This window comes from Hippopotamus amphibius, chromosome 2, assembly GCF_030028045.1.
Source record: "Hippopotamus amphibius kiboko isolate mHipAmp2 chromosome 2, mHipAmp2.hap2, whole genome shotgun sequence".
Classification (NCBI taxonomy): domain Eukaryota; kingdom Metazoa; phylum Chordata; class Mammalia; order Artiodactyla; family Hippopotamidae; genus Hippopotamus; species Hippopotamus amphibius.
Genome location: NC_080187.1, coordinates 130,694,829 through 130,719,179, shown reverse-complemented (window position 1 = coordinate 130,719,179; position 24,351 = coordinate 130,694,829). Strand labels below are relative to the sequence as shown.

At 40.4% G+C, this 24,351-nt stretch overlaps 1 protein-coding gene across 3 annotated transcripts in view; it reads right to left on the bottom strand.

Moving 5' to 3' along the window:
• CERS3 (ceramide synthase 3) overlaps positions 1-24,351 on the bottom strand; it is a 107,176-nt gene that overhangs the window by 26,683 nt on the left and 56,142 nt on the right. For all 3 annotated transcript variants that reach the window (XR_009051423.1, XM_057722992.1, XM_057722993.1), the window contains 4 exons: positions 23,866-23,958; positions 20,747-20,875; positions 17,348-17,454; positions 4,762-4,915 (listed from right to left, as the gene is read on the bottom strand). Coding sequence is in view for 2 of the 3 variants with exons in the window: in XM_057722992.1 (XP_057578975.1) it covers positions 4,762-4,915; positions 17,348-17,454; positions 20,747-20,875; positions 23,866-23,958 (483 nt within the window). In the remaining variant the exon portion in view is untranslated. The remainder of the gene's footprint in view (positions 1-4,761; positions 4,916-17,347; positions 17,455-20,746; positions 20,876-23,865; positions 23,959-24,351) is intronic.

Sequence of the window (24,351 nt, the reverse complement as noted above, 5' to 3'; positions counted from 1 at the left end):
GAGGTTGGGTCTTCTCCCAAGCAACCACCTGGGTGCCCTGGCTGTACTTGTGGGTCTGTTTTGGAGGCCTTCCAGTCGAGGCAAAGCCACGGGAATTCCATTGGGGGCACGGAGCTGGGAAGAGGCCAGTCTCGTGGGCCTGGCTCTCACTCGTGATACATCTTCTGTCTTTTATTATCTGAGAACCATTCAGATGGTTGTCTAGTCTACTTTGACTTCTTTCAACAACTCTACACTTTCAAGTTTATTTAAAAAACAAAACAAAACAGGTTTATGACTGATTTAAACCAGAAAATCCCCTAATCAGAATACCCTCCATGAGATTTTCGAAAGAGCCACCCTCCATGAAGAGCTGAAATTAACTGACTATTTGTAAGGTAACTGAGCAAAGCCAGTGCTAAGATCATGAAGTCTGTGGGAACCGAGCATAAGCCACACTAAACACCCATGCACAGATGCACACTCTCCCTGGGGAGGCAGAGTGCACAGCATCTGCCTCAGGAGTCCCCACTCCCATTTGACTTCCGCTAAGTCGTGTGCCGTCCTCACTCAGCTCTCTCTTCCTCTGTACAAGACAGACTACCATCTACGTGGACATGAGTGGTGAGCTGCAGTAGAGCAAGGCTGTGAGGAGGGTCCTGGTGTCCTGGTAGACATTTAGTGGTCTCTTCCAGCTCTAAAATCCTATGGAATACTCTATTTTGTAGCTGAGCTGAACATGTAGTATACAAGTATATTTAAATTTGAAACTCTTTGAGCCCAGCAACTTTGCAAAGTTATTTTTGTTATCAAATTTTACACATTCCACTGTTGTTTCTTGAATAGACTGTTAAACTGGTTAATCTATATAAATATCCAGAAATATGGAAATATAAACCAATAGCATTTTTATAGCATTCTCTTTCAGTAGTCAGTCTTCGTGGTATCTTTATGATGTCTTGTTCAGCAAAGGGCAGTTTTTACACCCACTATTGCCTACTGACAAAAGAGACTTAAGGTCTTCTTGGAAGTCACAGATTTTGTACTTCTTCCCTAACACGCTGATATCTGAGAGAATGCATCAAAAAATACCATCTGGAATGTGAGCCGTGAAAGTCAACTGGCAGAAGACACTTAGGAAACTTCATTAGAACCACTGGCGGAAAGTCAAGGACTCCGACCCCTGACATCAGCTGCAGCTTTCTCTAGGCAAATGGAAGAGAGAGCTTGCCAGGTCACTTGGAACTCACAGGATCTCTGTGATTTGACACAAGGGACCCGAATAAATTGCAACAGTGACAATCACGATGGCAGCTAACACGTGTCATGTGTGCCAGACACTGTTCTAAAGGTTTTCTCCTATAAGGGAGGCACTAATATCATCGGCCACATTTTACAGGTGAGGAAACTGAGGCAATGAATAGACACAATGTGCCCAAGATCACACAGCCATAAATGGGAGATCTAAGATTTGAATCTACACAGAGCCTGTAGTCTTAGCTATTACCCCTAAATGCTTTACTAGGAAGTAAAAATTATTAAAAATAAAAAATTATTTAAAAAATAATAACAAAACTGTTTTTTATGCTTTTAAAAAGTTCAAAAATAAGTTGAAGGATCTGTCTGTTTTAATCTACTATCTTGATTACTCAATTTGTGTCTGTACTCACTATTTTTTACTTCATATAAGTATTTTAAATTAATTTTCTGGTTATTAATTTTCTTCTCTGAATAATTAGAAAAGGTGAAGTATTACAAGTTAAGAGACTCAGGTTCTTCTGATCTTGGCTTTGCCATGCAATTACTGTGTGAATTCGGTTGAGGCCTCAGTTTCCTCATGTTTATTAGAGCGTTCCTTTCTTTAACTAAAACAGTTCAGCATGTGTAAATGTCATTTGGTGAACTTAAGAGACACTGCCTGTCGAGAGCAGATGGCTGGGGCCGGTTGCCAAGGGGCTGGCTCCTCCAGCCTGGCTGTGAGGGCTGCAGGCTACAGCTCCACCTCCATGTCTTGGCGATGCACCAGCCTAAGATGTCACAGGGACATGCTTGAGCTGACCAGCACCCAGTATGATATTTAGAAAGAAGAAAATGAAAGCTTAAGGATGCTCAAGTTCTCTTAAGTGATATTAAAAATGCATGCTATGCTGCTTCTAATTTCCTCTGAAAGCACGTCTCATGTTTGTAAAGAGAATGACAAGTTGAATATGTCAGCCTGTTGTCATACTTCCCAATATGATGTGTGGGCTGGTAGTTCATCACAAAATCATCCATTTTATAGGAACCAGTTAAGTTTCAGCGCCAACTCCTGTTCTCAAGCAGTAAGATGCCTGCTAACCATGGTGTATATTTGTTAATGTTCTGAAATTAAAGTAATACTGTTATTTTAAGGTAGCAAATAGTGGAAGGTCCTCATTCATCACATGCATGCAACAATCCTATTGTTTAGGGAAAATAAGATGTGAATACTTCAAAAAATCACTATTTTTAATAATCACTTCTGTCTTTTCAGTCTACCATGCAAATTCATAGAGACCATAAACAAATTAATAACTTATTTTGTAACTTGCCATCCAAAACAGTGTGGCTTCTTTCCCCAAATTATTTATTCATTCGCATATTCAAAATTACTTATTTGGGGCCCGCCAGACTTAGAGAATTTGAAAAGACAAATTCTCAATTCCTGCTATAAGGTTAAAAAAATTTTTTTTGGAGGCCTACAGACCTCTGCAATTCCATTTTTTAAATATCAAGAATTAGTCACCTTTGTGGTGTGTATTAAATGCTAAATATTTACTAAATAGAATTAAAAACTGACTTAGTTGTTCCTCTAAAAATTTCAACTCCCGCCTCTATCCCCCTCCTCCCCTGTGCAGTGCAACTACGCCTTCAAACAGCATTCTTTAAAAGCCGGCTTTATGGCTTTGGAGGAAGAAGCTGACTTCACAGCCAGATTTGCCACTGCTGTGGAAAACAGAGTGCGCATGCAAGCCAGCTGAAGTCATACGGACTGCAAGGATTAGGGCCGCAGGGGCCTCCACTGCTGCTGTCAAATTGCAATTGGAAACAGCTTTTCAAAAGTATGGCATGAGAAATCAGGAATTCCTGTCCACAGCTCCCCAACCCGCTGGGTTTTTAATCAGGCTTGGTACAACCCATCAGAGATCAGAAATATGAAAATCATGATGAAATCAAACAAAAGTATTTTCTGGTTTCCAAGTTTTGTTCTGCCTGGATCCCTTCCAAGCCTGTAATTATTGTCACTCACCAGTTAATAAGGGAACCGTTTCTGCCTAGGGACAGGAGCTCCAGGAAGGCTGGACCCAAAGGTAGGGCAGGCTCAGTTCAGTGACCTGCCTTCCATCCAACCCCTGGATGTGCAAATTGTCTAACCGCTCAAATTCTTAACCTTATCTCAGTTACTTCAACTGTCACTTAGGGAAAAAATAACTTTTGCAGAGATCATAGAAAAACTATTTAGAACATTAATAAACTAGAACCATTCAATGAAAGTTTTTTCTTTTTTTTTTGGCACTCCAGCTTTAAAGGAAAGCACCTACTCTCAGGAAAACAAGCTCAAGTCAGTAATTTAGTTTAAAAGAAATAAAAAAACTTTCAGGATTTGGTCTGAGATTAATTCATATGTAGTCCAATTTCCTATGCCTCTGTCTAGATTTAGAAGATCTAGAGGTCAATTATGGCCACGACCATTTAATTTGTCAACTCTTCAATAATCTTTGAGACACAACTGCTAATGTAGGAAAATGAATTAATCAGAAAGTTGATCAAAAACTGAGCTTATCAGATAAATTACCAGCAAACCTGTTACATAGGAATCACTCATTCTGGTCATGATACAATGCTGTGTTACACGTGGATTAGGTAACACCGAAAAGTGGGCCAGCTATAACTTTCACCTTGAAAGATTTTTGATTAAAACTCCCTTAGATGTATGATTTCCAGGCAAGGAAGAAGCTGTAATTTGATTTTTTTTTAACTTGCCTTAAAGACTCCGGTCAAATTCCATCATTTAATGAAACTTTCCCTGGTCCCCCTGAGTCAATTAATTTCTCTTTTGTCTTTCACAGCAAGTTTCTGGAATCTCTCTTCAGCACAGGACATTCTGTATAATATATGTAGTTGCTGGTAGGTGAATAGTCCCTGACTAGATGCTGGGCTGTTTCCCCAAAGGCAGTGATTATGTCTTATTCACGTCTGAAGCCCTCTCCTCCCCTGTTCTGAAATTTAAAAATTGAATTCAAAATAAAACAAACAAAAAGCCTCCCTTCTATCATCTAAAATGTATTATTAATTTCTTAGGGAAGAAGATGTTTTCGAAAAAAAGTATAGGCAAGTGATGAACAAAATTTCAGAGAGGAGGAGAAAGCTTGGGGGAGAGCATTATGTGCAAACTGGATATTCAGCAGGGTAAACTAGGGATCTGAAACAGTGCCCAACTATCACCATAAAGCTGGCCCAGAACTGGAGCAAATTCAGACTCATTAGGACATTCTTTAAGAGGTAGCAATCAATTTTTGGATAAAAAATTTCAAAAAAAAACCCCTGTCCTCTAATAAAAGCAATTTCTTAAGAACACCTTAGAAATCTGCTTAATGAAGAATCTAGCTATAGTTTGGAGAAATTTTAATCAAGGATGATCACATCAAGAAAAAAATTCTGGTTAACTATAAATTAAGTAGAATGTTCCACCCTCTGGGCCTCACCTTCACCCTGGCAATGAAATCTATTTGTTGAGTTCAGTAAGACTTGAATAGCCCTTACCTTCGTGAATATACTTCTTTTGAGCATCTTCAGGATGAAGTAACCCCAGTAAAGACTAAGACCTTGCAGGATCAAGAGCTGTACGTTGAGAAAGATGTATGAAAAGAAAGGCTCAAGGTAGTGCAGAGGCAGAATCAGCGTGCAATACAAAATCCTGAAAAACCAAACAGATGAGAGTATTTCATTACAGTCAAAGAACTTGTGAATTTTCAGTGAGAAAACAAATACTTTATCTCCCAAGGCATACAACACATTTCATTTCTAATGATGTCCAGGAAAGTCTCAAGAGAAAACGATATGATAATATTACCTTTTATATCATTATTGGCAAGCCAAAAATAAAAAATAAAAAAATACAGTCTGTCTCCTGGGAGAAAAGTTAAAGCAAATGGAATTTTTATTGCCACACTGCTTACCCTCCAGTGTTTCTCTACCTTGGTTTCCTCTCTGCAAAGAAAAGCAGCGTACACTAACCCCATGCGCCTTCCCAGGATTGGAGAACATGAGCTAAATGTAAGTGTACATGGGTTATTATTGCCTTTTGACACAATCTCATTTATTTGGCATCAGAAACGAATGGGGAATGCTACAAGAGTAAATTTTCTAGATAAAAGAGACTTGTAAAGAAGAAAAAATCCTATAATTACTTCTACGCCCACTTTCTAAAGTGAACTGCATACTTTATTAACTTCATAAACAGACTCCTGGACACAACTGGAACTGCTCTCAATGAGCAGGCTGCCAGTGCCTTCAGATACGACTGCAGTGTGAAGGCTCTCTGTTGTCTTCCCAAATGACACCCACTGCTGTGATTTTAGAGTTCCTGGGTAGGTTTGTTTATAAATATATTATCTGAATTATAAAAATAATTTATTCATATAAAATTGGAAAAATAAGAAAGTTGCCCATAAAATCATGATTTTAAACAATACTGTACTTTTTTATATTATCTTCGAGTTTTTTCCTACATATATTTATTTTAATTTTATTTTTAAATTAACATATAGTAAAATTGACTGTTTTGGGGTGTGCACTTCTATGAATTATAACACGCATAGCTTTGTGTAACTACCACCACAACATGGAGACAGAGGAGTTCCATCATCCCCCGAACCCCAGTTCTGTCCCTTTACAGTCACATTCCCCAGGCATAACACTTGGCAACCCCATCCCTTTAATTCTGTCTTGTCAAGAAGGCCACATAAATGGAATCATACAGTGTGTCAGCTTTTTTTTTTTTTTTTTTTAGTGTGTCAGCTTTTGAGATGGGCTTCTTTCACCCAGCGCATAGCCTCTGAGATTCATGCAAGTCACTGCGGGTATCAACAGCACACTCCTTTTTCACCACCGAGTGATATTCCATTGTGTGGATGTACCCCCTAGAGAACATTTGTGTTGTTTCCAGTTTTTGACAATTATGGACATAACTGCCATAAATGTTTATGTACAGGTTTTTGTGTGCACATAAGTTTTCATTTCTCAAGGGTAGATACATAGGGGTGGGGTTGTTGGGTAGCACACTGCAAGCACATGGTTAACTTTTTATGAGAAACGGAAAGCTGTTTCCCAGAGTGGCTGTTCTGCACCCCGACCAGTTGCTCGTCCTAGCAGCACTTGCTATTGTCCTGCAGAGACTTTTCCACTGTAGGAAAAGTAGCACTTGTGGGAGCTTATGTTCAGTTCCATTTATCTTTAAATCAAAAACAGTCTGCACTGTTTGAACAACTTGGTGTACATAGTCTTTCCTAAAATAAAGGTTCTTTCTTTAGATGTGTATGTTTCTAAATGTAAGAACACTATTCCAGGGTTTACATTAAAAGTATACAAGTTCAAGTTCATATTAAAAGCTATTAGGACTTTGCCAGATTATTTTCCAAAATTGTAACAATTTATAAGGCCACCAGCAATTTATGAAAGAATAGTTTTATTGAACCCCCAACCAGTATCAAGTGGGTTTAAAATGTGCTAATTTAAAAAATAAAAAAATTTCACCTTGCATTTTTTGCAACTGTGACAGTTCCTTTCGACAGTCTGCTTAGTACCTCTATTTCCTTTTTTGTTAGTTATTAGTTTAAGACCTTTGTTCAAAAAGCAATGATATGAACTCTGAACTCAATATAACAAAGAAAATAGCCACTTATCCATCTTACTTACGTAAATATTTTTAGAAACAGACATTACAGAAAAATACAGAGGTTAAGTAAAAATCACTTAAAATCTCACAACTCACAGGTAACCCAGTAGATATTATGTCTGGTGAACATAATTTAAGACATCTTTCCTAAAAATACATTATTTAAGGTGTTTTTCCTCCTTCCTCATTACTTTATAAAACAGTGATCACAATATGCTTGTGATTTCGTACCTTGCATTTATCACTCAGTAATATGTTACAGAGAGCCTTCCATGTCAAGGCACACATTTATAAATCAGGGGTCAGGAACATTTTTGTATAGGGACAGATGGTAAATATTTCAGGCCTCCGGGCCATTTGGTCTCTGTTGCAATGGCTCAAGTGGCCATTGTAGTGCGAAGCTAGCTACAGATCACATATCAAGTGATGGGTGTGGCTGTGTGCCAATAAAACTTTATTAACAAAAACAGTGAGTGAACTGGATTTGGCCTGTGAGCCAGTTTGCCAGCCCCTACTATATACCATCCTATGTAACAGCTGCACAGAAATCCATCTATAGATCTCATAACTTATTTCGCTAATCCCTTATTGATATACATTTAAGTTGTTTCCAAATTTTCACTACATTATAAAGAACACTGTGAGAATATTACTTGTAAAAACATTTTGATAAAATTGTTTATTTCCTTAGAATTGCTAATATCCTGAATCGAAGAGTATATTCAATTTACATTTTGGAATGTATTGCTAGATGCTTTCCAGCAAGACTGTATCAATTCACAGTCTTGCACCCAGTGTATGAGAGTAACTGCTTACTCAGATCTCCACCAACATTGTGCTTTGTCAGCCTCTACCTAAAACAATATCACATTGTTTATATACTCATGTTTTTATTTCTTGTGAAATGAAGATATACATACATGCTTTTTTTATTATTGTGATTTGTACTTTTGTGAACTGCTTCTTCATGGTATGTGTCCATGTTTCTTTTGGGGTGTTTAATTTCTCTGTTGACTCTTAAGTGCTCTTTATATATTGAGGATAACAATATTACTTAATAATCATGATAAATAACATCACATGGTCTGATTCTTACAACTTTGTTTATAATTTTTCTTGACAAATCAATTTTTAAAACATTTTTGTAACCAAAGTTATCAATTGTTTCCTCCTTTAAAACCTTTTAAAGCAGGTGATGGGAGGATACAGAGATGCGGGCATCATGACCGCTGCCTTTGGAAAGCCTGCTAGCTAATGACAAGTCTACTCATAGAAGAGCCCTCATACTGCAGAGCAGGGTGAATCAGCCAAATGCTCTAAAGATGCTGGTAGCAGGGGAGCCTTATGCTTTAAAAGGTTTTTCTCACCCCCAACATTATAAAATATATTTTCCCATATTTTCTTAAAATTCTGGCTCTATGTAATCTTGAGTCACTTTTTTTAAAAATTTTATGATTGTTATTTTTTTATTTATTGGCTGCATTGGGTCTTCACTGCTGCTTTCTGTAGTTGCAGAGAGTGGGGCTACTCTTCATTGCAGTGCACAGGCTTCTTACTGCGGTGGCTCTAGGCATGTGAGCTTCAGTAGTTGCGGTGCATGGGCTCAACAGTTGTGGCTCACGGGCTTAGTTGCTCCACGGCATGTGGGATCTTCCCGGACCAGGGCTCAAACCCATGTCCCCTGTATTGGCAGGCGGATTCTTAACCAGGGAAGCCCCTGAGTCACTTCTTGTGCATATTCTCAATTGTAAAATGGAAGCAATGAGTACCTACCTTATTCATTCAATAAATATTTATTAAGCACCAAAGTGCTACCAGGCCTTTGTGGGAGCCAGAAATATAGCAATGAATAGAACAGACTGAAATTCCTGAACTAGTAGGGCCTACATTTTGTTGCCTGCATCCACAGGGATTAAAGGAAATAATGTACATAAAGCCTATTTGTTAGTCTGATTTGCTGGGTCTTTAAGCAATTGTGTGCCTTATCCTGTACTCTCTCAGCCTAGAATGCCCTTCATACTTTCAACTGAAATTCTTTTTACCTATAAAAGCATGGACCCCTCTACAGCAAAATCTCTGTGCTATTCTGATAACTTCTGAATTTATAACTTTCCTCTGGGCTCCCCTGCTACCAGCTTCTTTAGAGCATTTGGCTATTCCCCCCACCCCCACCCCCGCCCTGCAGTAAAAGCTCTTCTATGAGTTGACTCCTCATTGGCTAGCAGGCTTTCCAAAGGCAGCGGTCATGAGGCCCTCATCTCTATCCTCCCATCACCTGGTCCAGCGCCTGGTCCCATACAAGGTCCCCTACTGGGAATTTGTCAGTGTCAAAATCAACAAAGGAATCTACTCAAAAATATCTCCTTTACGCATTCTATCAGAGAATGTGAATAACCACCTAAACATATAATTAAACTCACTGTGGTCCATGCAAAGAAAGAAAGAAAGAAAAGGACAGGGAGCATATTGCAGGGTTCTGACTGAATGGCGATTTCCCTTTTCCCTCTCACTGAAGGGAAGACACAGAAAAGAGGATTCCAGTTGGAGGGAAAGACATGTACAAAACTCTCAGAGGGAGGTGTCATGGAAAATTCAAGGGCTAATAGAAGACCAGTGTGGCTGCAGGGAGAGGAGTGGCAGAGGTGGGTGGTATGAGATAAAGCTGGATTGGTGAATGCAGCCATCTCCTGTTGGCCTTGAAAGTCAAGGTCGGGGTGTGGCCTTCCTTGTAAGAAGCCTTGGGCAGCTCTGCAAGTTTTAGAAAGGAGAGTGATACGCCTGGCCTAGAATTATCAGAGCTGGGCTCCAGGACTAAGGCCACTATTTTCTTGCCTGGTGACCTGTACAACCTCCCGTTCCTTGGGAGGAACTAACCGCACCTCTCTGAGAAACACATAGCCAGCTTCGCAAACATCAGAATCCAAGAAATGGAAAAGACTGCCTTTAAATGCAAATGCCTTCCGAGAGCGCCAAGCCACTGCAGAGAGGAGAGGTCAACCGCATGGGCACTGGAGCCTGCTCCATTTGGATCATGGCTTCCCTGGGGTCTGCAGCAAGTTACATAACTTCTCCGGGCTTCGGTTTCTTCTCTGGTAAACAGGACTCACCTCGTCAGGCGGTTGTGAGGATTAAAGGAGTTGGCAAATGGGAAGAGTTCAGCAACAGTAAGCACTCAAAACTGGTAGCTAGAATACTACTATCACCACCACCCCCTTCCCGAATGCAGAGGGCTTAGTTAATGGCACGGGGAGGGCAACACCAAGGGAGGGTGCTGGTGAAACAGCGGGATTTTCTGCATATGGGGGAGAAGGAAGGAGGCCGCTTTGGAGGGGAGGAGCAGGCTCAGGAGGAGGGGGGATCCTGTGCTGTGGGAGGACAGAGGGGACAGGAGGCTCAAAAGTGAAGAGGAGTCAGAAGGGAGGACAACGGTTACAGAGCTGCAGTTCCACTCTCAGGGCCTCTAAGGGTCTCACTGTCCTGACTAAAGGATAGTCCAATTTCTCAGCCTCAATTTCTTCTGGTCCTTTGCTAAAAGGAGAATGGGAAGGAAAAAAAACCAAAACATATCTGACCTTCTCAATTTGTGTATCAAGTGTGTGTGTGTGCGTGCGTGCGTGCGCGTGTGTTTGTGGCCCAAACACACATTATATCAAGTGTGCAGACACATGCCGGAACACACAAACCCTTGCTCATTTACCTTGCGGGCCCTGTGGAATCTCCCTTTTCACAGAGAACACTCCTCAGTTCTGCTCTTTAATCTGTCCAAATGGATACACTACCATGGTGCCTGTGGACTGAAAGCTTAGTCTTTTTCCTGTTTGGGGTCTTGTTCCCCACCTTTACGCTTTTAATCATTAAAGTACAAGGTGTGAAAAAAATCGCATTGTTGGTATAAACAGTAGTTGGTTCTGCTGGGCTGGATAAGGCAGCCACCAAAAGCTATATTTTTCTAATGAAAGTTAAAGGTCTTTTTTTCTTGCTAATTGTAGGTGTGAGAATTAAGTGTTTTCAGGATAACAAATACTGATTCTACAGGTGTGTAACTGCCCACCTAGTATTTTAGAGATGGCTTATATTTTGAAGTGACCAAGCAGTTGAAGAAAACAAATATTTAGGTAAGGCAATGATGCCTGCTCTTAATCATCAAATTTAGTAGCTTAATTGGAAACATCTGTTTTGGGTTTCAAATATCCTCTTTCTAGTCGCGATTCTTTCATAATTAGCTGTGCGATCCTGGAACTATCCTAACGTCTCACGTGAAAGACAAACAGGGTCGCAATGCTTCCATAATGCCCATGACACGAAACGCAAGAAGGGGTAAGGACTACTCCAGGTGGATAACAAGTGCATGCAGTGTGCGATCCCGGGCCAAACCCAGCAGTCAAGGAAACACAGCAATAAAAGGCACTATCAGATCAAGTGACAAAACGGAAACACGGATGGTAGATTGCTGCCTTTCCTGAAACTGATAACTATACTGTGATTCTGGAGGAAAATGTCCTTGTTCTTAGGAAATACACACTGAATTATTCAGGATTAAACGGACGTGATGGTTTCAACGTTCAAATGGTTCAGAAAAAATATGTATACACACACGTGTGTGACCATGTGTGTGATTATGTGCTGAGATAGAAACAGAAAGAGAGGGAGGAAAAAATGACAAAGCAAATGGGGGAAACACTAACTGGTAAATCTGGGTAAAGGGAATATGTAAGAGTTCTCTGTGATATATTTGAAATTATCCTGTAAGCTTGAAATTATTTCCAAACAAATAAATAAGGGAGTGGGACTGAATTATGAATAAGGTCCTTCATTCTAAAATTCTATGGACAGTTGTAGCTGTCCTTCCCAAGTCCACGAGCAGTAGCAGAAGTGCCGAGCCTGCGGGTGTGGGAAGAGCTCCCCTGCGGGCTCCCTATAGACCAAGACGCCGAGCAAACACCTGCGGGGACATCGCCGTCCCCTCCGTGAGCTGTGGGACTGGAAAGGTCAGCCCAAGGGAGCGGCCCCAGCTTCAACAGAGCTGCTCTGGCAGGGCGCCGCCCCTCCTCTCCTCCGGCGACTGTGGGAAGGGCCCTGCGCCATCCCAGGAGAGCACGCCAGCTGACCCTGGCACCCTCAGACCCCTGCTCGGCCCCGGACGCACCACTCAGAACAGAGGCCCCAGGCCTTCGGAGGAAAGAAAGAACCATCGTGTCCTCCCCTCGGTCTCCCTCTGACGCACATCAGCTAAGAGCACGGCTGGATGCTTTCAGCTTTGCTGTGTCTTATTTGTTTCTTAACACTGTCCCCTCTCTGATAGCTACTCAAAGGTTTATATGGCCTCACTGCCCACAAAATTCTTTCGTATGAGGCTTCTCAGGGCACCATTTTTCTGCATCAGTGAGGCCTGGATCATCAAAAGATGAAGCCCAAAGTCCTGTGAACCAGTGGTGGGGAAAATAAAGTTACCACTTGCATATGTACCCTCGGAGGTAAGGAAGCTCTTTATTTGAGTAGTATTCACAGTTGCAAATGTTTTATTTTTTTTTTTTAACCATTTAAAAAATTGAGATATGGGGATATATGTATAAATACAGCTGATTCACTTCAGTGTACCTCAAAAGCTGGTACAAGAGTGTAAAGCAATTATATTCCAATAAAGAGCTTAAAAAAATTGAAGTATAGTTAATTTACAATGTTGTGTTAGTTTTAAGTGTACAGCAAAGTGATTCAGTTATATGTATATATCTATTCTTTTTCAGATTCTTTTCCATTATAGGTTATTACAAGATATTGAATATAATTCCTTTGTAAGTCTTTGTCGTTTATCTATTTTATATATAGTAGTATGTATCCGTTAATCTCAAATTCCTAATTTATCCCTCTCCCCCTTTCCCCTTTGGTAACCATAACTTTGTTTTCTATGTCTGTGAGTCTATTTCTGTTTTGTAAATAAGTTCCTTTGCATTATTTTTTAGATTCCACATATGTGATATCATATGATATTTGTCTTTCTCTGACTTGTACTTCACTTAGTATGATAATCTCTAGGTCCATCCATATTGTTGCAAATGGCATTATTTCATTCTTTTTCATGGCTGAGTAATAATCCATTGTGTGTGTGTGTGTGTGTGTGTGTGTGTGTACACACACACACACACACACCATATTTTCTTTATCCATTAATTTGTCAGTGGACACTCAGGCTGCTTCCATGTCTTGGCTACTGTAAACAGTGCTGCTATGAACACTGGGATGCATGTATCTTTTTGAATTAGTTTTCATCTTTTCCCGGATATATGCCCAGGAGTGTAGGATCACATGGTAACTCTCCTTTAAGTTTTTTAAGGAGACTCCATATTGTTCTCCTTAGTGACTGCACCAATTTACATTCCCACCCACAGTGTAGGAGGGTTCCTTTTCTTCGCACCCTCTCCCCTCTCCAGCATTTATTATTTGTAGACGTTTTAATGACGACCATTCTGACTACTGTGAGAAGATACCTCATTGCAGTTTTGATTTGCAGGAAATGTTTTATTTTTTTCTTCTTGGAATATCCAAAAAATATGGGTCAGTATTAGTAGTCTTCAAATATATGAACAAGGTGGTGGATACAGAGACCTCTTCTACTGCCATCATGAGCTCCTGGAGGCTAGCAGCTGCATCTCACTCATCCACGAGCTCCTCACAGCGTCTAGCAGTCATGAGGTCAAGCAAGGAAGCAACGAGCCAGCACTGCCACTCAGAACCTGCAGCTGAAACAGTGCTCCTTCCCCTCAGATCAATCAGCCCGGACTAAATCATTATCTGCTCTTTTTACTTATGGAGGAAAACTGTCAGGAGTCAGGGGAACTGTTGATCTGATCTTAGGAGGGCCTTTCTAAACGAATGATTCTTGGGTGGTATTTGTATAATATTCAAGTAGATACATACATCCAATAATTCACAAATATAGAAGTCATTATTTTAATACGATAGTTGGGAATACAATGTGAAAAACATAAGCCTTATAAGATTTAAGTGTTTCTGAAGAAAAATGCAAATAAATGGGGTAACCAGGCAATTATACTAAAGCAGTCTGGCCAGTGCCAATTGGAATGTCTACGTAATGTTCACAGTACTAATGATTAGAAAATCAAGGTAATTAATTGTTGCTGACACTGAAAATTGGTTACAGGGGATCCCTGAAAAGAGCAGGAGGAGAGGAGAATTGGGGACACAGTTGTACAGACACAAAAGGAAACTCATTAGGGGAAAGCAAAATTGTTTGAGGCTGGGGGAATAAAGGGAAAGGAGAAGGAAGGGAAAGACACGTGTGATGTCAAACGCCTGTTCTTTTTCTCAAGGTTTCAGACAGCCTTCAGATGGCACCAGCCCAGTCAGCTTTCTCCCCACTCAACCCTTCATCTCACCACCAAGTGTGCAACAAAAACAGCTGAGAAGAGCCGAGCAACTAGACGCTGAACGCCTCCCACGGCACCTCTAACACGTCTGACTCTTGTGGTGGGCCTGTTGTCTGTACGTTGTTTGGTCCATGGTGAATTCCCAACAAATCTGGACTAATAAAATATCCTTGAGAAGTGACTCTGCAGAGTTACAAGTTTTAGACAGAGGGCTGGAGCCAGACTAACAACAAGGAACTGATGTTTCCTCTTTCGCACCACAAGACGGTTGTGTAACACGTTCAAGCTGACGGGATGGCTACTTAAGCCAGAGTAACACACTGCCACTGATGCTTTCAAAAGCCATGAAAAACCCATCTCCCAAATGTCCAACAGCTTGGTGAGGTTCTCCTTAACCTTCCAAACAACACGGATCAGTCAATGTCAGTAAAGAAAAATTTTTACCCACAAAAGGTTTTTACAGTCAAGCTTGTTAATACTGGTTTATCTGCAGTCCGACTCCCTGAAGACAGCAGAGCTGTCTCTCTGCAGGGGGCTGGTGGGTTCAGCAAAGATCAAGGTCACGAAAATGCCAAACGTGTGTAACTAACTCTCCTTGAAGCCCAGGAATGCAGGCAAGAGAATGAGCTCTTCAGTCTGGGGTTTTAAAGTGGAGGCTGTGTGGCAAGGTAACACACCACTCAGCCCCAACCCACGCCACACGGGAAGGTCTGAGGGGAAGCTCCTTCGTTGCTGAATCAGAAGTCAACCACAGCAGCAATACTTAGAAGCTTCTCAGAGCGTTCTCCAGACAGAGACTTCCATGGTGTGTGCTTTAAAAACATGTCCACAAATTCTTTGAAACTACTCCCATCAAGAAATGGAGTCTAACTGTCCTTCCCTTAAACATGAGCTGGACTCAGTGACTTGGATCCAGTGAAGAAAATGAGGCCGGAAGCAACACGGAAGTGGAGTTATAGAAGGAGGCACAGCCTCTGCCAAGCTCTCTCTTGAACTGCTCACCCTTGAAATCCATCTGCTGTGCCAGGAGAGGGCCAGGCCAGTGGAGGGCACGGGCACATGCTCCAGCTGCTGGGCCCAGAGGCGGTCCCAGCCCGCAATCAGCGCCAGCCCGCTGATGGCATGCGTATCACCTGAACCTCGTGAGCAAGGAAGCCTTCAGGAAAACTCCAACTCTGACTGCCCAGCTACCATCTGACTGTAACCACATGAGTGAAAACCACGTACATGAGGCCACTAGACTCCCTGATCCATAAGAGATAATAATAATAATGTCTTGTTGTTTTAAGAGAGAGGCCTGCAAACTATGGCCTGGTGGTGAAGTCTGACCTGCAGCCCGTTTTTCTACAGCCAGTGATCTAAGCTGGGTTTGGTCCATCTTGAAAGGGTTGTAAAAGAAGAACAACAAAACAAAACAAAACAAAGAGAAATATGCAACAGAGACCACATATGGCCCTTAAAGCCTAAAACAGTTATTCTACGGCCCTTTACAGAAAAAGTTTGCTCACCACTGCCTTAAGCCACTAAATTTTTCAGGTTTCTAACACAGCTATAGACAACTGGAACACATGGTACCTTTGAAACAAAGTAAGTGTCATCCATGGGCAAATGCTGGGTTTAGAGCACCATGAAAGTCACACTGAAAAGCCACAACCCAACTGCTATCTGTAAGTCAATACTTACCTATCAATAATTGCTATTGTACAATATCCTAATTTCATAAACACACTTGATCAGCCAAAGCAAAAGTGACGGTAATGTGATTCATCAACCAAGAAGAGTACCTTAAACATGTATCTTAGATTTGACTCTAGATTAAACTCCAAATTCTCAGGGACTCATCAATAATTTTAGTAATAACAGCTAGCATTTACTGAATCCTTACTATGTTCCAGACATTATTCTAAGCTATTTCACATGTATTACTTCAGTTAAGCCTCATGCCAATCCTTACATTTTACAGATGAGAAACTGATGCTCAGAAAAATGATCTAAGCAGTACAAGATCACACAGGTAGTGACTGTGGAGCCAGGAGTGACTTGCATCTGTGAAATTCATCACTGCACTCTGCTGCTCCTCTCCAGAAAAAATTAGACTGAGTGTCTAATCAAGACACCCAGTCCTGGGATGAAAAGCGCAGCTGGCTTCCACAGGGCAGGCAGCACCCTTGGACCAGTTTCCCCTGCACGCTGCTAGTCAAGGGTGCTCTCCACCCACAAGGAATCAGGCCTGGAACCTGGGTCTCCGTCTTCTTCCGCTGGAACCTAGGACCTCCAGTAGCACTAGTTTTTCTGCTGAGAGTATATGAAACTCCTAGACTAGCCCCAAACTACAGCCAGTTTTAAGCTGTTCTTTCCAAACCATCACAGTCTTCCTCGCATTTTTCCTTTGGTTTCTGTCAGTCAACACATGGAAAATTATGCTTGCTGAAGGAATGATTGTCAGGAGAGACACAGCATAGGTTTCTATGTTGCCAGCTCTTGGCTAAACAAAATCAACAGACTGACCAAAAGCCAGTGGTCCAAACCCCTGTTAGGACCAGTGATGATGGAGAATGAAATCAGCAACAGTTCCCTCATCTGCCAGGTGCAAATGATGACCCCTCTCTTTATGATTTGTTGTGTAGCTAGTGCTAAGACGTGTAAAGGGCCTAATCCAGGGTCTGGCATTCAATTAATGGTGGTTATAACTACTGTAATTTTAACACAGAACTTGCCTCTCTTTTCAAGAGCTGATAATTGGCCAACGACATTTCACTGAATAACTGGAAAAGCTGTTCATCACAGAGAAAGATCCATATTCACGAAACTAGGCACAGAATAAGAGTTGCTGCTTCCCATTGGTTACACGTCTTTTATCTCCCTTTGTAACAAGCCTTTTCATGTTGGAAGGTGTGGTGTTAATTACCTATAAAAACGGCCCCTTCACATTCTTCTTTCCAGCTGAACTTGGCACAAACAGCAGCAGATCAGTGTACGAAAGAAAGGGCAGTGCACCAACCTGAACCACGTGCAAGGCCACCTCAGCACAGTGACCACAGGCACACGTAGCACCGTGTCTACTCACCAGAAGGGGAAAATAATGAGGCGGCTGATGAAAAATACAATGGAGAAGATGAAAAACAGGGTGTTACAGGTTTGCTTCCATCCGGCATAAGAAAACATCTTGGCAGACTGAGAAAACAGAAAGAAATTACATTCAGATAGGCTGATATTCATGTAAAAACTTTAAATAAAATGTTTACAAATTAAATTACATCTGGGATTTGCTTCAAAATCTTGGTGGAGGTTGGGTTATGGATGAGAAATAGATGAAACAATATCGATAACTGTTAAAGCTGGATAATGGGTCCATTGGGCCCGTTATACTCTTTATCTTGTCTATGTTTAAAACTTTGCATAATATAATGTTTAAAAAATTAGTTAGAATGACTGTAATATTACTCCTGTATTTCACAACTACTACAGATTAGCAGCATTAATTTTAGCACGTATTTTATCTGGGCATTTATTGAATTCCTCCATCTAACTGGGAGGAGAGCTGGACTGAAGAAAGGCTGGGATACGAGTGAAGTCCTGGGCTGGGCTGGGCACACTGCAATCAAGGCGGCTACCTTAAGGCAGATGATAGAAACAGAAGAGTTCGGAGGCAGCCCTTGGGGCCATGTCTTGGGTGAAGGAAAGTTCAAGCACTTGGTTTTCCCTACTTACTTTATGCTAGACTGTACTGCTCACTTTATCTGTGTTGAGTAAAAAGAATTACAGAGGGTGTTGTTTAATGTGGTACTAATGTAATGAGGATTCTCTCTTGCATTATCCAGCGGAGCCCAAGGCTGAATGGGAAAGTGTCTGAAATTGGGGGTGGAAGGTGGGAAGGAGTATGGCTTAGGCCTTCCAGTTTCAGAACTGAAATCACCCAGAAAGCTCAAGGCCCGTCTAGAACAAGGGAAGCAGCTTATTACATTTCAGGAATGGTTTACATTGCATTTTCCATACTTTTCCGTACTTACCATCGGGTAAGAATGTGATCAGACTACGGGATTGGCAGGGGGCCAGAAAGGAAGAGCCTCCACTGCTGAGATAGAAGGCTGGCATGCCAGATGGGCGGGGCTTGGATATGCAGAGAAAGGCCAGAAGTTTAGAGGGCTTGGAAGGGAGTGGGGGGCTGTTTGAAGGGTCAGAGGCCAGGCCAGGGTGGGAAGCTAGAAATGCTAACGGGCATGAAGAGAGCCCACTTGTGGGCGCAAAGTAGCATTCCTTTGGGCAAAATGCACACTCAGTCTATTCTGGGCTGTGCAAAGATGGATATCAGATAGTAACACCTCTCCTTTGCTAAGTATCAGTCAAGATGCTGTTAAAGTGTTGGGTCCTGGATTCAAACTTAACATGCAGAAAACTAGAGAGTATCATGAAGATGCATGAGGAAGGCACAAGGTTGCTTAAAAAAGTAAGCAAACATTGTAGATGCTGAGGCTGTTCTTCCTCGCAAAGAAAGAACTAAGAAATGACTCAACAACTGTCTTGAGGAACGTGAAAGATTAACAGTCTCCATCTTTAGGAAGGTCTAAACAGAGATAAAAGTTGTACTATGTCTGGGTTCAATTAGAACTTGACTGAGAGGACAAACACTAAAACAAACTACTTGAGGAAGCCATGGAATAGGCAGGCACTCTTCATTGTTCTTTCTACCACCTGCTGATGGAGGGTACTGGCCTTGCTCACTGAACCTCCAGTTAGATTATGGCGTGTGAAACAAGACTGATTCACGATCGTTAACAATACGAAGCTGTTCTCACAGTTTACCCACGTAGGGACCGGAGTCTGACATTTCATTTTTCTTCTGTTTTTTTACCTAAGGACCTCAGAACATTTTCAAACAGTAATGAGCTAAACTGCACAATATAGCCTAAGGGGTAGATATGACTCATGTCACAGCTGAGGACAGAACACAAAGCATTAAGGTGATCTGTCCAGGTTGCTGGGGAGCTTGGTGTCAGTGGCAGAGCAGGCAGGGCTAACGCAGTGCTCATCCCCAGTCCCAACACCTAACTCTCCCCTTTAGTAACACAGTGAAGCTGTTTTTACAGTGGACACACCCAAAGGCAACTGAACTAGAGGGTTAAAAGAATACAGTAGCATAAAATTTTTAAGTCATGGCCAATGTGGTCTTAATTTTCGTGCAGGGTTACTGACATATGATTGGAGAAGGAGGTAATTATAACAGAGATGGCTACATTTAGAGGGCAACACATGGGAAAACCAGCACAATACTTCTTCTGCTAAGCCATTTGCTGCCCTGAAGCACATAATAATCTTGACGGTTAGAATGGAATTTACATGTCTAATTACGATTACATACAAGAAACACGATTCTGTACACAGCTAATATTTTAACAATAGCCAGTTGCTTTGAAATGGTTTCAAATGACTTCTAGTTACATCTAGAACAGGGTTTGACAAACAAATTATAGTTCAGCCTATGGGCTAAAGCGGGTCAGCCCTTGAGTTGAGAATGGTAAGAATGGTTTTCACATTCTTAAAGGGGTATAAGAGAAAAGAAAAAACAACAAAAAAGAAAAATATGTGATAAGAGAGCCTATGAGGCTGGCAAAGCTAGATTTACTACCTGGTTCTTTACCAAAAAGTCTGCTGAACCCTGATCTAGAAGAACAAGATCTTATTAAATTAAATTTAATTTCTTCCATATCAACTTACATTCAATTATTAGCCCTTCAAGAGGCAACCCTGAATGCAACTGTGAGCATCATTTTCTCCAACTTCACTATAAATGAGCATATTTAAATGATGGATACTGTGGCTCTAAATTCAGCAGGACCCACTGCCTCAGGGTAAACAGGGGCCAAAACAAAACCGAAACAGGTAGAGAAAATAATCCGAATTTTGCTTTGTTCCTTATATGTTGTATGGTTTGGCATTAGGAAAACTCTTGTTTCAATGTCCCCTGCTCTAAAACATTCCTTCCTTAGAAAATAAATGTCATTTAAATACACATCAGTTCTCATTCCTTAAAGCTTGAGGAGGATCTGTTCAGGGCAGTGCAAGTATTCAGTGCATGTTTAGCTCTGGCCCAAGTGAGTGTATGGTGCTGACCAACTTTAAAAATCTACAACGCCACAGTTCAAGTTTTCCTTTTAAAAGATTAGCGTTCATTCCTTCCTCAGATACCTCAGCTTCCTTCCTAAGCTAATACCTGCATGCAACTTGCATAAGTGGCATCCCACAAACTAACTCTCTTTTGAGTACCATGGAGAAAGAAGGTTAGAAACTAAAAACTGAAAGCTATCCTTTCTCTGAGCTTGAAAGATCTGGAGACCTAGAGACATCTGCAGATGTTGGGTGTTTTCAGGACAGAAAGCTCTGCAAAATCACTCACAGACAATTCTTTCTGTGAGGAGTCACAGTTAACCCAGGACATGGTATTAGTTTTTTAATGGCAAACATTTACCTCCAGCCAAATGTCGGCCACATCATGTACAATCATCACGAGGGTCCCACTGCGAACATAATTAGCACACCAAGAAAAGCTCATCAAACTAACAGCAGCCAGGTGGTGGATGACATGAGCTAGAAAATCCTACATAATGAGGGGAAATGGAGACCATCAGACAAATGCAGTTATTTCCCAATCACTGGAAGAGATAATAATAATAATAATTTTAAAACTAACAACTTACATCTGCATATTTTGAAATTTGTAAAATGCTTTCACTTTAATTCTTAAACACAATCCTTGTGAGGGAGATAGAACAAGTGTTATCCTCATTGATGAAGTCATTTAACTTTGCAATAGCATTGAATAGATGTCATCTAAGTCCTAATATCTGCTATTCTTCCCACAGCCCTACACTGGATATATGTACAGACACACACACATATAGACGCAAGCACATTCCTGTGTACATTTACATTTACTGTTAATTCCCTGCCTAATTCCAAGACAGATATAGTAAAACTACACAACCATTAAAATAAGAGTTACTGCACATGAAAAAGTAACAAATGAAACTGGAATAACTACATTAGCAAAATACTTCACACCCACCAGGATAACTATAATAAAAAAGACAAACAATAACAAGTGTTGGGGACTTCCCTGGTTGCGCAGTGGTTAAGAATCTGCCTGCCAATGCAGGGGAAGTGGGTTCGATCTCCGGTCCAGGAAGATCCCACATGCTGCACAGCAGCTAAGCCCGTGTGCCACAACTACTGAGCCTGTGCACCCTAGAGCCCGTGCTCTGCAACAAGAGAAGCCACTGCACTGAGAAGCCCACACACCACAACGAAGAGTAGCCCCTGCTTGCCACAACTAGAGAAAGCCCATGCACAGCAGTGAACACCCAATGAAGCCAATAAGTAAATAAATAAATTTATAAAAAAAAATAATAACAAGCTTTGGCTAGGATGTGGAGAAGTTGGAACACTTCTACATTGCTGGTAGGAATGTAAAATGGCATGGCTGCTTTGTTAAATAGTCTGACAATTCCCCAAAAGGTTACACGTAGGACTACTATATAGCCCAGCAATTCCACCTCTAGGTAGATACCTGAGAGAAATAAAAATATATGTTCATGCAAAAATTTGCATGTGTTCATAGAAGAATTATTCATAATAGTCAAAAAGGTAGAAACATCCCAAATATCCCACAATTGCTAAATGGATAAACAAAATGCAGTATATCCATATAATGGAATATTATTCATTAATAAAAAAGAATTAAGTACTGATACATGCCACAACATGAATGAATCTTGAAAACATTATACTAAGTGAAAGAAGCCAGATACAAAAAAAGATAGATCATATGACTCCATTTATATGAAATATCCTAAAGAAGCAAAAGCATAGAGACAACGTGGATTAGCGGTTGCCCGGGGCTGTGGAGGTTAGAGGGAATGGGGAGTGACTGCTAAACGGTACAGAATTTCTACTTGAGGTGATGGAAACAGAATTGACTGTGGCGATGACTGCAGAATACTGTGAAAATACTCAAAACCACTGCCTTATGCACTTTAGAGAGATGAGTTGTATGGTCTGTGAGTATCTTGATTAAGATGTTTAAAAAAACTTAAAGACTTCAGTTCCTTGTAGCCAAAGTAAAAGAATAAACATGATAATATTAACAGCCTAATTTATTGAGTACTTACTATATACCAGAAAATGCTTTCTATAAACTAACTTGTCTAACCCTCACAACAACGGGAGGTGATAGGAACTATTTTCAGCTCCACTCTACATGAGGAGATTGATCTAGCTTAGGGAATGTAACCAACTAGCTCAAGATGTTAGTGAGTGGTAAAGCCAGGGATCCAAACTTAGGCAATTTGATTCCAGAGCTTGTGCTTTACCCAACTCCTAATAGTTTTGTGTCTCTGAAGATATGCCTTTACAAATATATGATGTATATCTACATTTAATTTTTGACAAGGTGTCCAATGCACCTGTAAATAATAGAGACAGCAACTATTAAAAAAGTAAAAGGACCAAAAGTGGGAAAAAGGACCAATCTACCGGAGTATATCTATGAAGACCTTCTAAATAATGATTATTTTCAATTCTATCCCTTGAGAAGATGACTCAATCAAATTTTGATATATTCTTAGCCTAAGTTAAGTTAGTAACAGTTAAAATATAGCTATTATTAAGTCTTCTGAAAAAGGAATCATCCCAATCAGATTTTTTCACAGCATGTTCCTATGGCTTATTCTGTAAGTTTCCTTTTAGATCTGCAGTTGAACCGCTGGCTGGGCCCTTAGAGACAGATGATGTACACGAGCACTCACTCAAACATCATCTAGTCAAGCCAATTTGGTTGTATCTCCTTAATACTTAATTCAACTTACTTTTATTTATCATGCAAATTTTGCTACAAACCAATCTTTTATATAGAGTGTGGCATATAAAGTACATGCCAAGAGTATTTGTCATTTGACCTGTACTGCTAACATATATGAGGAAACCCGTGACTGCATTGAGGGTCTAATATGATTTTCTATACCAGCAAACAGGAATCAGTAACAACAAAACAGTTCCTAAAATACCACACTTTGCGACCTCAGAGGATGCATTTAGCATGCCCGTGACTTAGTGTCCCTGCAAATAAAGCAAAGCTAATAGTGCCTGAAACAACGTTTCCTAACAAGGATCTTGGAGGAATTAAGGAAAAATAGTTTTCAAAGTCACTGAATACATTAAAAGAATTATATAAAGTGGTCTGTAATCAACTAAAAGATGTGGCTGTAGAATTAAAACTACTAGCACTTTTCTTCTTTGCACTAAAGAACACTAAATTTCCAAACCAAAAGAAAGAAACAGACATCATAAAGAAGAGTTCTTTTGAACAGTGGCACTTCAAAGTTAAAGTTTCTATTATGTTTCACTACAAATACTTACCAAGGCACTGAAGTAAGAGCATATTTGCACTGTTCTATGTGCTATAAAAGCAAAAAAGCTATGAACTGGAACTAAACACACATAAAAATACAATTTAAAGATTAAGATTTGGGGCAGGGGGATAAAAATTTTTGAAAAAAATGGATTAAGTCGTTTTGTAAATAAGACACTTACCTTCCTCTTGATATCAGAGCCAAGGCTAAATAAGAGAGACCAATAAAAGCTCATCTCCAAAATGTAGTACCAGTACTGGGATGGCAGCAAGGGCTGAGGAAAACAAGAATATTCACTACTTTAATGTCACCATACAAACAACTCATTTTAAGGATTCAAACTATTGTTTATACCTATTTATATTCCACACAATTCTCCCAAATAATAATGTTTTACATTTCAACTTCTGAGAAGGAATCAGAGACAATATTTTGAGGCATTTTGTTTCTAAAAAGGGAGACAAGAATTCCAAAATCAAGTTAAATGTTTTGTTTAAAATTTAATAAAACTACAACAGGATAACTGCATTCTTTTAGTTGATTGAGAGTTAAATTAGAAAAATAATTTAAAAATCTTTACTTAAGAACAATGGAAAAGCTGTTCTGCTGGTCCCACAAAATACTTTATGTTTCTTAAATACTACTCAAATCTGATGTCCTAAACTCT